This window comes from Camelus dromedarius, chromosome 28 (genome assembly GCF_036321535.1).
Source record: "Camelus dromedarius isolate mCamDro1 chromosome 28, mCamDro1.pat, whole genome shotgun sequence".
In the NCBI taxonomy this organism is placed as follows: Eukaryota; Metazoa; Chordata; class Mammalia; order Artiodactyla; family Camelidae; genus Camelus; species Camelus dromedarius.
The window spans coordinates 13,964,604-13,979,706 of record NC_087463.1 but is presented as its reverse complement, the minus strand read 5'-3'; the positions used below and the strand labels follow the sequence as shown (position 1 = coordinate 13,979,706).

Here is a 15,103-nt window from a genome sequence, read left to right as displayed (position 1 = left end):
ATAAATATTATAGGCTTTGCGGACCACGTATGGTCTTTGCCGGCCACGACAACTCAGTTCTGCTGTTGTAGTTTGACAGCAGCTGTACACAATCCTTAAATGAATGATGTGGCTGTGGTCCAGTAAAATTTTATTTACTAAAACAGGTGGCAGGCAGATTTGGGCAATAGCCTGTGAACTCTCAATGTAAGTAAAATTCGTGTGCCAGACAGATAATGCATATTTATCTTGTGGTTTCGTATGACTGCCTATTCTAGTTTGGGAGGAACAGACAGAAAGAAAACTGATTGGGAAGGAAAAAAGAAGCCAATGCCAAAAGGTAAGGGAAAGAGATTTGACTTTTCTATTCTATCCTTTACCAACCAACCTAACAATAAGGACAGGGACCCTATATGTTCCTCCCTCCATTCCCTCAGCCAAGGGTTCTCCGCATCCGCTGGGACCAGGGAATTCTCTCAGCCTCTGGCATCCTAGACTGGCCACTGCAGGTCCTCCCACCTAACTGGAACCCTACCCCTAGAGTCCAGTGAAGTTACTAATCATCCTTCTACATTTTTTATGTCATATCTCTATGTCTTTGCCCATACTAGGAAAAGTGTCCCACTCTGTGAAATGATTCCAGTAGCTAATTCAAAAAATGCTTTACTGCATTCCTAGTTCAAAATTCCTAGTCCTTTGATTCACCTCTAAAATACCATTTTTAAACATGACAACTATACTTGTGAATTCTGTTTCAACTGTTGACTCACTTATTTCAAACACTAATACCATAAAAGAATTAAGAGAATCCCTTAAGAGCTCATTGTCACTGGATATAACTGGTAACTGGCAAAAGCAGTTAAGATTGATTTTAGAGATTTAGCTTTGTTTTCATGCTCTGAATGATGAGAGAAAAGAGTAACCTTCACTTTCACACAGAACTGGAAGGTAAAGGTTACTCCATCACTTAATACTACTGATAATTTTGCGTATCAAAACCAAGAAGCTGAGGAAGAAAAATACGGTGACACTGAAATGTCTAAATGTACTAAAATAATGTAGAGAAAATAAAATGAAATATGAGTGGTATTATAAATGCTTGTTAAGAATGAACTGTCATTGATTTAGTAAGTGCATCTCAAATACTTTTCTTAAAAAGAGTAAGATATTCAAATGATTCATGTGTTTTCCACGTTACGAAGATCTTCACTGAGACCACGCAGGAGGGAGAAACTGTCGGGAAATGTACACTCAGGACAGTCCGGTACTTTCTCGTTAGTTCTTCATTTCTCTCCTCTTTGGGTTACGTCACCGTGCTCACGCTGCCTCGCTCTCTGTTGGTGGCAACAGTGTCTTGTCTGATAACAAAGAGTCCTTTCGATGATTTCCACACTTCAGGTTTAAAGAAGCATGAAAAGGTCCCCTTGCTCTTTTTTTTTTTTTCTGTCTTTTTGTCTTTAGCTTATAGATGTTTGTGGTTTATTTCTCTCAAGTCTGCTAGTAATAATATACAGTTGATCCTTGAACAACACGGGCTTGAACTGCGTGGCTCCACTCGTACACAGATTTCAATTGTAAACACTACAGCGTTACAGGCCCGAGGTTGGCTGAATCCCCAGATGCAGAACCAGGGATAAAGAGGAACCACGGACACAAAGGGCCAAGTTATATGTGGGTCTGTACCCCTGACCCCAGCGTTGTTCAGGGCTCAACTATACTCCAATTTTTAAAAACTGTCTTACCAAAAGAAACTCTGAAATGCTGTCTGAAGAATCTGTCTCTCTTTGGAGAGAATGTTATATAGACAACTAATTTTTAAGCAAGTGTTCAGAGTAGTTTCATTGTTCAAAATGAGAGTTCCGAGTAAAGAAATATGGTCATCAAGCAGGAGCGAATGTCAACCCCCCTCCCCGCAACACACAAACAAAATTCAGCAGTTACAACAGTGTGGCAAATGGTGCGTCCTCCACACACACACCCAGGAACTGCACAACGTACACTCACGCATGAGAGCCCCTGAGAAGGCCGGCGGAAAGAGACATTCAAACCATATCCCCTACACGCATCTGACCCCTGAAACTTTTACCCCCTAATACCTGTTACCATCTCTTAGAACTACTTCATGGAAAGCAGCCAGAGACACTTCAGGAGAACTAATTAATAGTTTACTAAATTTAAGAGACAATTTAAAATTTTAGCTACATCCCAACGTATTTCTTCATATTCCTTCTGGAAATTCTTAATACAGCTGAACATATCAATCTAACATAGTTGAATATAACTCTGACTATGAGTGTACACATCAGCACTGATAAATGCTACAGTGAACACCAGGAAGCTCTGGCTTGGAACTATTTATCAGCGAACACTATAAGCTCACCGTGATCACGGCAAAGCCTGGCCCTGCTTTTGCCGTTGCCCAACAGTGCGGTTCTGGGATAAAGAGGTTTAAAAGCTCAGAGCTCCGATCCACTTACAGCTAAAGCGGGGCTAGTCTTGCTTCATCTACCAGACGGTACATTTGGAGATTTCAGCTATCGAGATCAAGACCAAGAAGAATTTCCCATAAACAATAAAGGTTTTATAAAAACAGAGAGTTATAAAAGTATAAAAAGTTAACATTATTTCAGATAGAGCCTTGGTTTCCCTTTTATAGAGCCACACTAACCGCCACTGTGATTTCTGCTTTTCTTGCAATCTTGGGCAAAATACTGTCTTATAATTGCTAAATATCTCGTTTCACTTAGGCAGAAACTTAATTTTTTGTTTAGCCATTAATCATAATAATGTTTCATCAATTTTTTTTCTTCAGAAAATACACGGCCTAAAGGAGAAAATCAGAAAACTTTGTTTAAAAGAAGAAAGATTTATCGCAAGGTGGTTTGTGAGCAGTAGCACCTTACTCTGGGCTCTGTTGCGAACCCATCCATGGCAGCCCTGCGTTCCCGGCGAATAAAGACAGCAGGGCTCTATGTTCTTTGAGTCCTTCATTAAACTATTGATCCCTTTAGCATTATCCATAATGTTCCAGCAGCTCAGCACATCAGCTGGTGAAGTGCTGGTCTCTCGCTCCTTTCAGTAACTTCCACACTTTATGGAGAGGAAGTCACAGTGATTTATTTACCTGACATTTTCCCGTCCGGATGTCGTACAGGGCCACTGAACCGTGGCGAGCTCCAACCGCTATTCTGTGATTCCGCTCATAATAGCTGACCATGTAGAACCTGGATTGAACGTTTTAGCAACAACAAAAACAGAAAAAAACAGGTGAGATGACCTGTACATCAAAGTGGAGAGCAATCCACTTCAAAGACGAAAGTCAGCTCTGATACATATGTACTTACATAGGTATATCCATAATTACTATATTGAGGTTTAAAACAAATTTCCATTGCAGTAATTCTTAAAATCAACTGAAAGAAAAATGATGCAGAATACCACTTAGGCCTGTTAATAATTATTTTCAGTAGAAAACAACTTCATAATTACAAACACCCTTGAATTTTGAAACAAGAAGGGTGAAATACAAAAGAAGCTTAAATATGAAAGCTCAGTTTTGCTACAGTGACTATTATGCAAATATTTCTATTTGAGCAGAACTGGAAAAGATGAAAAGGCTTACATACTCCATCTAATTATGTTCTCGTGGTTTATTATAGTATTAAGGAATGAAAAATACTTTCTAGGAGGACAATCTTAAAAAAGCTACATAAATGTTATGTTTAAAAGTTCACATCAGTGATTTAGACGGTGGCTATCGGTAGTGTAAGGAAGCATCTTTGGTGATGTGGCATTGCATGAAAATAGGATTTAGGGGGGATGGTTTGCAGGTTGTAAAAGGTTGATTTATTTTTATTTGTTTATTTTTCTAGATTAATTTTCATGACTTGATTAAGTGTTTGAATTCCTGATCTGTGCTTCGACAAAATGATTGAAAGGCCATATGGCTAGAGCCTGAGAAGGCAGGAACAAAATCGAAGTGTAAATAAGGTGCAATTTTATATCCCCGGAGAGCTTTGCATATGTCCCGCCCATTACCCAGCCCTGCTGTCCCAGGTGGACGAGTGGCTTATTCCACGTCTTTCCGAGGCTGTCACATCGATTCTATTGCACAGTCCTTGCCTTTTTTTCTTTGATTTCCTACTCAATCTAAATTTTCTGTTACTATTTTTTAAAATATGGGAGTGGGAGGCAAAACAGAAGACAGAGAAATATCGTCTCTCTAATGCTTTCTTGAGATTGATATAGAGTAAAAGCTGGTATGGCAGGGGGGCCCATTTCTGACATTCTGGTAGGAGAGGCCGAGAGAGACCGAGACAAGATGTTGGAATGTAAGCATTTTGAAACCAGGGACAGTCTGACAAAGCCATTTTGGCATTAACAGGCATTATGACATTCATGTATATTTTATAAATCTTGAATACAAGCTACTAAGTATTTAAGCTTTTTGTTTGATACTTCTTATCAAGTAATGGATTCAACAATACTTTTGTCCTATCCTGAGCCTCATCCGGTGAGGCTACTTTTTCCTCTTTAGTGGAAGACGAATGCTTCATTTTTAGTCCCTTTAGGATGTCCTGCTGGGCTTTGCTGTGCTCAGGGATGGGACGTTCTCTTTGTGCAACGGTTTGAGGGGAGGAAGGGTACCTGAGGCTCCTGCCACGCACGAAGCTTCCCCACTATTAAGTGGTTAGTAAAAAGTTTGTTTCTTAAGAGCTGTTCTTATCTAAATCATCACATTACTGAACCTCAATAGAGAAGGCAGGAATCAGTATGCAAGATTTAACGTTTTCATACTCGAAAATAAGAGAGATTTAGAAGAGTTTAAAAACAGTTACTATTTTGTTATTCAGTAATTACAGCAGTCTAAGTACTGGGCGTCACTGTGTAAGTGTGCCTCTATCCACATCTCCGTCTAAAGCACACACACAACTGATGACCTAGCAGAGTAACGTGGAACATAATACCTAACAAGTGTATTAACAAATATTTATTCTGTGCAGGTTAACAGCCACAGGAAAATAACATTTCCAGAGGTCTTTTGTTACCTATTTTTAAACTCTGCACAGATGTGTCAGTTTTGGGCCCAAATCCTTCTGTGAGACAAATACAATTGCCCCTGAAAATTATCCTCTTCAAAACAAACCACTGGTAACATACATTTATGTTGACAAAATTTTACTTAAACTAGAATCTAAAGATTTGTGTTACATTGGCCATTTTCTGTGCTCTGGATATCAACCTCATCCTACTATATCACCTCCAAACACCATTGTTTACGGGAGAAAAAAAAGATCAAATCTATTCTTGGTATCAAATCTTTAGTCAGCCTGAAAGGACCATATATTACACGTCTGCATTTTTCATTCTCCGCAATTTACTACTAGACTAATACTTCTAAAATATCTTAAAGAATTCTGGGCAGTGAACGTCTCATGGCATGTTTTTATCTTTGGATTTCTTGTTAAACTTTTGATGCCTTTACCGATATCTCTTTTAACAGAATAATTCCATCATGTCTGTGTGCAGTTTCTTCACAAGTACCACTCTGGACACTGGCTGCAGTGAGCTTACCTCTGCTGAGGGTTTCCAGTGCCCATCGTACCCACAGACTCTTGTCCTAGAACCAGTTCTCCACTGGGAAGGGCGTCAAGCTTAAGGATGCTGAGATACACATTCCCTGCCCCCACCCCTAAAAGTATCAAATGGATTGAAGAGGAGGATCCATTACAGTTTTTAAGACTATCCTACTCTTGATCTGATCTCACATCAAAGTCTTGAATTCCTCCAAACTTTGGAGGAGGGAGCGTGTCTCAAAGTAAGGGTTCATGTGTGCAGAGCCTTCTGGAATTGGTATCTAAGTCTCCAGTTCACTGCACTGGCAACATGTCACATGGGCAGTATCTCGTGGGGAACAACCTGACAGGAATCCTTCTGTGACGTTCAAGTTGTAATAATGGTTTCCCTTACTCAGCCCCCCACAAGGAAACTGTTAAGTTGGAGAAAACATTACCACTCAAGTACATGAACGAAAAATGAAGTGGAATAGAGTAACGTCGCAAAATGTATTTCTTACTGGGGCTGGGGCAGTCATCATCCAAAAGGTTACAGTCACTGATTTCCATGTTTCATTGGCCATATGCAGCCAGAGTGATCCTTTTTAGCCATAAATCAGATCACCTGTATCTTATGTTCACAACCGTCCTACGTAATCTGGCCCTAACACCTCTTGGATGTCATTTCCTTTCCCCTTTGCCCACTCTGCTCTGGTCTAATTGATCTCCTTATACTTTCCTGAATATTCCAAGAGTGTGCCCCCTTCAGAGCTTAATACCTGCTGCTCCCTTTGCCTGAAAAATCTCATCTGCTTCGTATCTCCATGGCTCAAGCCTCGCTTCACTTAGGTCCCTGTCCCAAGGTTATCTGGACAAGGAAGGCGTTTACAGGCCATCCTATTTAATACAACAGCCCTCCCTCCACTATCTATAGCTCAATATCCTATTTTTTCTTTATTGTACTTATTATCTCTTTGATATTAAACAATAACTTTATTTGTTTATTGCTTGTTTCTCTCCATCAGACTTTACTTTTGGCTGAATGTATGAACGTATAAAGAGAGTCCAATCAAGCAGGATATGGCAGGAAAAGGTTAATGCAGTAAGAAGTTCAAAACACTATGCTTATCCTTCAGTGACTAGTAAATAAATGATGCTAACCACATCAACTTTTAAGACCAATGACTATTTCATAATGTCTAAAATAATAACTGGTATAAACAACAAAGAAAAACGGTCCAAAAAAGTTAGGCAGAAATCAAGAAACAGAAAGTAGCCCCATGACCCTTCTAAAACTATATTTTCAATTGAGACAAACAACTGCAGATTTACAAGAAGTTATCTGTAAAGGCTCCTGAAGCCTGAGTCCATTAGCATGAGATTGACAGCTGCATAATGGAAATTATTTAATTATGAAAGATTACTTGGCCTGAAACTCAAGAAGGTACATACAGTCTAAATAATATGTACAATAAAATATATATTTTTGGTATAAACGTTGTCCTGGGAATAAAAATTATTCTAAGAATTTGCTAAATATTTATATCACCACACATACATTTCACTGAACATGATATTACCACATAAAACATAACTGAAAGAACTAATCAATTATCAATCATTATGAAATACTGAAATAGGTTATTTTATTTCTCCAAAGCACATTTGTGATACCAGCTCTTTAGGAGTAGCTCACAGCAGGGTGGTTTATGATGTGAAATACAAATGTGAACTGAGTCCACTCTGGGGCAGGATCCTGGAGCAAATCGCGCTGCTTGAGAGTTCGCCAAGCATCCAACACCTGAGCGTCTGAATAATCTTAGTACTCTCCACTTACAGTCTCCCGTGAATTGATGGCCTTTTTCTTTTCATTTTTATTAAAAACGGTCCTCAAATAAGAGAAATTTGTGTGAAACTTATGAGTCAATTTGGAAAAATATAGGAAGAGGAAACATGCAACTCTCAGCAGAGATATGATTTAGGAGAAAGACAGAAACCTCTAGAATTACTTTCTTAAGTCTGACTTTGGTAATCTGCAGTGATCTCCGGATGCTAAGTTACTACTGTATATGGTGTCCTTGAGCACTAAAATGCAACAAGGAACGTTCTTTAATTAATCCAAAATTAATCTCCAGCTTGACATGAACCCATCAATCTAAGGATATAAGGAATAGAATGTCTGGGATATAACTATAATTTATAACTATTTAAAAGCCACTGACTACAATTACTTGCCGCTAACATTTACTGAGCATGAACTGTGTATCAGGCACTGCCCTGAGTTCTTATATATGTATTTCCATGAGTGAGGTATTTAGAGCAGTTCTTACCGAGTTGCTTTTGGAAATTCTTGATGTTGATTTAAAATGGTTAAAAAACTATTGAGTCTTTGTTAAGAAGGTATGAAGATAATATGTACTTGTAAAAAACTCAATTACCACTAATATGCCTGTAGTGAAAAGTAAGCCTTTCCTTTCAGACCCTGTCCCTCACCAAGGGCGACCTCCTGTTAACAATTTGGTGCATCTTCTGAGGTTTTTCTAATTTTTATTACCAAGAAAATGGTATCATATTATGTACATTATTCTGCAACTTACTTTTCTTCCCTCAATAGTTCATAGACCACCTTTGCACGTCAGTAAACATGATCCCCCATCACTCTCACACCTGCATTGTACTCCTGTGTATGTATGTATATTCCATTATTAAACTATTCCCTTTCTGACATTACACATAGATCTTTGTGTACATATAGGTGAATATTTTGTAGGATGGATTCCCCAAAGCAAGATTCTAGATTAGAGTATACACACATTTTAAATTTCGATAGGCAATGCCAAATTACCTTCAATTCTCTGTAAAAGAGGTGCCTCCACTTGCTATTATCAAACTTTCTACTTGTTTGGCAATACGAGGGAAAAAACGGTATCACTTTTTTGTTTTCATTTGCATGAAGTAACTTTTTAGATTGATTCATTTGGTTACATTCTGAAGGATATGCATGCAGATTTTTATTATTAACGAAAACAAAGATTATTTAAAATCTAATCAACACGCTGCATCCCTTTAACCATCGTGCAAACTGGACAAGGAGTGGGACTCTTCAATACCCATGCTGGGTTCTCAATAACCCATGGAAAAGATCTGAGCCCTAAACACAGGCAGGGCTCTGCAGAAAGGAATGGCAGGCCTTCTGTAGCGGAGCAAAGCACAGGTCAGCCTGACCACAAGAAGTATCAGTGACAACACCTGATCTGGCCAGGATGAGATGCCAGAGAACTCTTCTGAGGGCCACCATGTGAGGAGCCAGGGCTTAAAAGATTCAGGCATCTGTTCTCAGAGCACTGGTCAACAGCCCTCAGGGATGCCAGAGCTGCAATCAAGGGGGACCACTTTCTAGAGGAGGCAGCATCTTACAGACCTGTTCGTACAAAGCCCCCAGAACTCCAAGTCTCTCTGCTGCTAATGTGTTTAAAAGATTCAGAGACACGGAAGTGGCTTTGGTGAAGGCATCCGCTCAAGGGAGGGCTGTGTTAGTTCGAGGGGGTGTGAGCAGTGGAGGGTGGAGAAATGTGTTCTAGAAGCCCTTCATTCCAGTGGAAGGCACCAGCTCCAAAGACAAAAAGGAAAGATTTCGCATTCTGGGATGGTGACGGACACTGGCAAGTCGCTGAGAGTCACGACTTCCCATTCAGCGTTTCGCACACTGTAAATGATTAATAGATGCTTCCTGAAAAAAATCGCTGAGTATTTAACAGGCGAATTACTTTCCTTCTGAAAAAACTTGCTATAGACACACTGTAGCTGGGGTGTTAGAAGGAGAACTGGAAATGCTTCCTAGGCTGTGCAGGGAGCAGAATTTCTGCAAGGAAAACCACCACGCATGTTGAGGGTATATTGTATGATGGCTGAGAAACACGTCACTTATTGCCTGGCTCTCCCACTTGCTAATTGTGACCTCAAGCAAGTTATGTAACTTACCTATGCCTCGGCTTCCTCATCTGTAAAATGGGAACATTTAATAGCACCTAATTCATCTGCTGTGAGGACCAAATAAGCAAATACATGTAAAGTACTTAGAACAGAGCCTGGCACATAATAAGCACGGACTACGGTAAGTACACATGTTAGCAGCTATCATAATTACACACATCATCATCATTTGCATCTCTGAATATACACCACAAAAACATAAAGCAAACGTAGCTTACTTTGCTTTTTTCCTAGGGCAAATAAGTGCCAACAGCATGCTGATAATAACGGGAAATGAGCTCTCCAAAATATTTTAAACTTGCCTATTTCTTAAATACTTGTGATTTGCAGATATATAACCTGACAACAACTGCAAATTATTTCAGTTTTGGCTTAAAGTTGCTAATATAGATACTATGGATTTCAGTTAGAAACTCTTTTCTATATCATTTCAAACAGTCTGATAATTTAAGATTCTGTGTGTTACCCAGTGAAAGGGAATCCTGGATGCTTTAGGCTTTTGTTCTGTTTGTTTCACGAAGAACTTTAATATTGAAAGACAGACATCTATTGGGAAGCTTTCAGGAGGACGGATATGGACTAAAATGGTCTTAGAAGGGTTTCTGCTTGTGTGAGTATAGGAGTAATATCTATATTTAATATAAAAAGTACCACATAAAATGGTAACTAATTTAAGAACTTTACTGGAAGTTAGGATGGAAGCTGTTTTACATCCCATTATTGTTATCACCATCCGGGATAAGCACAAACCACAGATTTGGAGGAGTTTTTTTTTTTAAAAAAATGAGCTCATGCACTGTTCTAAAGTAGACAGTGTTCATTTCCTCGCTGGATTTTAAGTGCCCATTTAGGGTGAACAGAGCTGATTCAGCTTTTCACTTGAAACGCAGAATCAATCAGTCTGTCTACATAATAACAAAGTTTAACAAAAGGTAAACTATGTCTCAAAATACAGACTTTTAACTCTTCTGTCTAGATTTTTTGGTCCCATTCAGTTCAAAAGTTGAAATACTTATTTTACTTTGAACTTTTTGTATCTTAACTACATTACAGCTTTCATGTTTTCCCAATGATTTTTTTCATTTGGATTATTCTAATACAGTTGATCCAATTTTAAAGGAATACACAATCACTGTAAAAAAGAAACAGAGACTACAGTGACCACGAGAAACACTTTGGGGTGTGTCTTTCCAGGTTTTTTCTCCTCTTCAGTAGTATATATGCATGTACATGTCTGAACATCAATCCTTATCTATAGTTCTCTTCTTCAAAAATGATTTTATTTTACATACTTTTCTGAAATTTTGCTAGTTTCTCTTTAAATTTATCTTCTACCGACATCTTTCCGTGTCAGTAGGAACAGACTGCCTTCAATATTTTTAATGGCTGTATGATATGCCACCATGCCAATATTTTTTAATGGAAGTGACGGCTGGTAAGCAAAAGTTACATTTAGAGGACAATAGTGAATAAAGTGTTTTCATATAAATTTAATATAAATGTAAAATCGTCCTAAGAGGCCAACTAAGACATATTCAGTTAAATCCAGCAAAACCGTATAAAACACTTTAGATTTCAATGTCAATGCTATGGAGATTTAGGTGATTTGTTTATTTACAGCAAATTAGAGAGTTTTATGTCCTGAGTTCCTTAAAGGTAGTTTCTTCCTTACTTCTACCACTATCTTTTTAATACCTACCAAGAAGCCCATGTAGTTAAGCCATTAAATATATTGTTTGGGCCTATGATTGAGAATTTCTTCATTCCTGGCAGTGAAATATGCAATGGGAAAGAATACACACTAATAATTTTTGCAAAGTCATCACTGATTCATTGGCTGGAGATTTACAATCATATTTAATACAGCATTTCATTCAATGACAGCTAATTTCGCATACGGAAATAGCTTAGGGCTTGGAGTCAGAAGGATCTGTCTACCTGAAAAACATCTACTCATCTTTTAAAATTCAGCTAAAACATCACCAATTCTCCTTTTGACTCCTGTGCAGAATTGCCAGGTCCCTCCTTTGTGTTCCTCACATCACAGCACCTGGGACTTTTCTCTGTGTCCTGGACACCCTCTCATCATAGTGTTGTGACATTTCTCTGATTTGCCACTCCGTCTCTGCCAAGCCAACCTGAAGGCCTTTCAGGGTGGAGACAGTGCCTGACTGACCGGATGGAGCTGTGCAGCCCACGCTGGGCTTGCCCAGCACGGTGCGTGAAGGTAGAAGCAAGCTGGGCTCCATTCAAGGGGTAGAGAAAGGGTAATGACTTAGAGCTTGGGAGCTGAAGAACACAGACCTGACACTTTTAATAAGATACCATCTGTAACGGGAGCCCTAACGACAGGCAGTTTTGCTGCCAGGTATGATGCATCACGGTGCTTTGGGTAACACCGAACATCTAGGATTCCTCATGGAGGGCCCCTTCTGGGACCAGCTGCATTGGATTTGAGGAGAGTCGGGAGTCCCTAGAAAAGTGAAGGGTCCTTTAAAGTAAGTAGAGTGAATTTCAGGATTTGTATTGAGCCTCCGAAAAACGAACCCCTGGTCTTCCTGAGGTCTACCCTACCTTCTCCCCAGGTACTGGGTCCTAGGAAAGGTTATGACTTTGGGAGACAGAGGATGCAGAAAATAAGAGTTTTAAGAAAGAAGAAATGAGTTTCCCGTTTCAGTGTAACAAAACGTTCCACTCCATCAGAAGTTCTCCACCAAGCGCAGTCTGCAGATGCCCTGGGGGCCTTATGCTCCTGTCGGGAAGTTTATGAGAGCAAACCTATTTTTGTAAAAGTCCTGAGATGTCATCTGATCTTTCTATTGTGCTGGATTTGCACGGATGGTACATGGTGATGGGTAAAACTGCTGGGACTAGCTCAAATCAGGGCAGTGGCATCAAACTGTATTAGTCACTGTTACATTCTTCACTGCCATGCACTGGTAGTAAATAGAAGAAAACAACAAAGTGTTTTCACTTAAGAATGTCTTTGATGAATTAGTAAAAATGATTAGTTTTATTTAAACATTGACCCTCGAAGTGCATGTTGTTTCATTATTCAGTGCGACAGAAGGGAACGTGCACTTAAAGCGCATCTAACATACACTGAAACATGACCGGTGTTTCAGGAGAAAAGGCTTGGAAGACTGAGGTGTGATCTAAACTAGCTATTTTTTTTCATGGAAGACATTTTCACTTGAAACTATAACTGAGAGAGAAACTATGATTATTTGAAGTTGGGTATTTGGCAGACATCTTCTTGAAAATGAACTATTTCGTTCCTGTCCAGAAAAACAACTGACAGAATTTGTTGCCAATGATAAAATTCCAGTTTTCAAGTAAAAATTAGAGTTTTGGAAAATGGTATCTGGCTTCCCAACACTCACTGACTTTTTTTTTTTTTTTTTTAACGAGCTCAGCCATGCTATTAGCAAATGTGATTTTTTGATATTGCGGATTGCAATGTGACAATATATGGAGAATTTACATATAACTGAGTGACCAGATTTTCCAAAGACAAATGCATAATGTTGTAAAATCACACATAAGTTAAAGGACTACTCAGAAAACCACCCGAAGACCCACCCAGTGGAGTAGATGTGACAGTAGGAAAAGTTCCTTTAAAACCGCAGGTTCCATATTGCAACTAACCTTTAGAAAGCGACCACGTGTTGAGTTTTGGTGAATTACCAAAGAAGACGCAAAATTATTTTAAAAGGCTACTGAAACATTCCTCTCTTTTTCAACTATATTATCTATTTCAGGCCAGATTTTCACCATATACTTCAATTAAAACTACATATGGCAACAGACTGAAGACATGTGCAGATATAAGTCTTCTATTAAGTAAGACGTTAAAGAAATCTGTAAAAATGTTAAGCAATTCTACATTTCTCAGTATTTTTTTTGTTTTGGCAAGTACTTATTTTTCATAAAAATGTGTTTATTCCAATATGAACTGAGTTTGTTCTTGTTAAATAAATCAATAAATATTTTTTAAAATCTCAGTTTTAATTTCTAATACATTAAAAATCCATACATACAACTTTCATAAACAAAAACTCTTTGGGGGGTCTTCCATTTCTACTGGGATCTGAGACTAAATGTTTGAGAACCACTACACTTAAGACTGAAAACATTTGGCAATCAAAAAACTGTAACTACAGGGAGAGAGGGATATTAGCAAAATAGTGGGGGCACAGATCAGATTACAGTGGATCAAAACACACAAGAGGTGACAAAATGGACAGAGTGCAGACTCCTTTTCCTGGAGGAGAGATGAGAGGCGGGCCAGTAGCTGGAGGAGATGCTGAGGGAAGGAAGGGTTTGAAATGAGAGATAAAGAGCATGTGTCCAGGCTGAGGAAGCGATGCCACAGAGAAGTTGAGGATAAAAGAGAGAGAAGGGTGCTCTAAAAAGCGAGGTCCAAGAGGAGGTGAGAGGGGATGGGAGAGGAAGGATGCGGAAGGGAAGGGGCCTGGGCTGGAACATGACGGCCATCTCGTCCTATGCTGAGACAGCACAACTCTGTGTCACGTGGGTGCCTGTGCAGTGGGTGCACACCCCACCCTGCAGAAGACAGAGCAGGCGCGAGTTCTGTTCAGCAGAGCCAGGCTTCACTTACATCTGACTGTCAGCACAGAAGCGCTCTTAAGTTTGTCCATTTGTAAAGTGAGGGGAAGGGGTAGGTAATTCACAACATGAGGTCCTTTGCAGATTCAAAATTCTACAACTTGTAATTCCATAAAAATAACTCAGCAAGGTCACTGCTTAAGTGAAATAGCTGGTGCCATTTATTACGACGAAATTAAGGACTACACACACAGCAGCATAGATGGCATCATTATTCAACCACAGCTATTGAGTGTCTACAGTGAGTGTTCATCTTTTCTGAACTAAAAATTGGGACAGAGCCCAACAAAGGACTTCTTTTGAATCGGTGAATTTATTTGACAAGTCTTTAAAAGGCATAAAAATTAAATCACTCTTAGCTATATAACGAATAAATTGCTTCGACATAAAAGAATATGAATGCGTGAAATGGGGATCTACGTAGGAATTTCGGGGCATACGGCTTTCAGTCAGATGAAGCCCTTTACTCATTCCTGTCAGGCACTGTAAAAGAAATGGATGCAAAACCCCTTTTCTTCAAACTATTTATAATGTGCATAATTGAGAAGTTGTAAGTGACTAAAAATTATGTTTAGAGGCAGATCTAATTTGTGCTATGAAAAAAATCCTAAAACTTCTTACTCTCTAAAAATAACCATAATTTCCCATCAACTTACAATTTCATTTAAAAATCCCTAATCCTTTATTTGTTATGCATTATGTCCCTACTAGCCCTCAAGAACATAATAAAATTGCCTTACATTTAAAAATTATAATCTCATCATATTTCCAGAGGTACTTCATCTTCCTTTCTAACTGAGCTTTGATAGTCAGTAGCTTCTAGGACCTTCGATTTTCCTATTCTGACATTAGTAAAGAATATTTTTGCAAAATGAACAACAAAGCCTTCAAATGTTCATTTTGGAACAAGTGTGCACCACACCTGTGTGTTTTACCCTGCTTTTTCT

At 38.9% G+C, this 15,103-nt stretch overlaps 1 protein-coding gene across 5 annotated transcripts in view; it reads right to left on the bottom strand.

Annotated features, from left to right (window-relative positions):
• The window catches only part of WDR7 (WD repeat domain 7), a 277,127-nt gene that overhangs the window by 59,024 nt on the left and 203,000 nt on the right, over window positions 1-15,103 (bottom strand). For 4 of the 5 annotated variants that reach the window (XM_010997206.3, XM_031441850.2, XM_031441851.2 and 1 more), the window contains one exon: window positions 3,104-3,203. The exons of the other annotated variant lie outside the window; for it this stretch is intronic. In XM_010997206.3, the coding sequence (XP_010995508.1) occupies window positions 3,104-3,203 (100 nt within the window). The remainder of the gene's footprint in view (window positions 1-3,103; window positions 3,204-15,103) is intronic. 5 annotated transcript variants of the gene reach the window in all.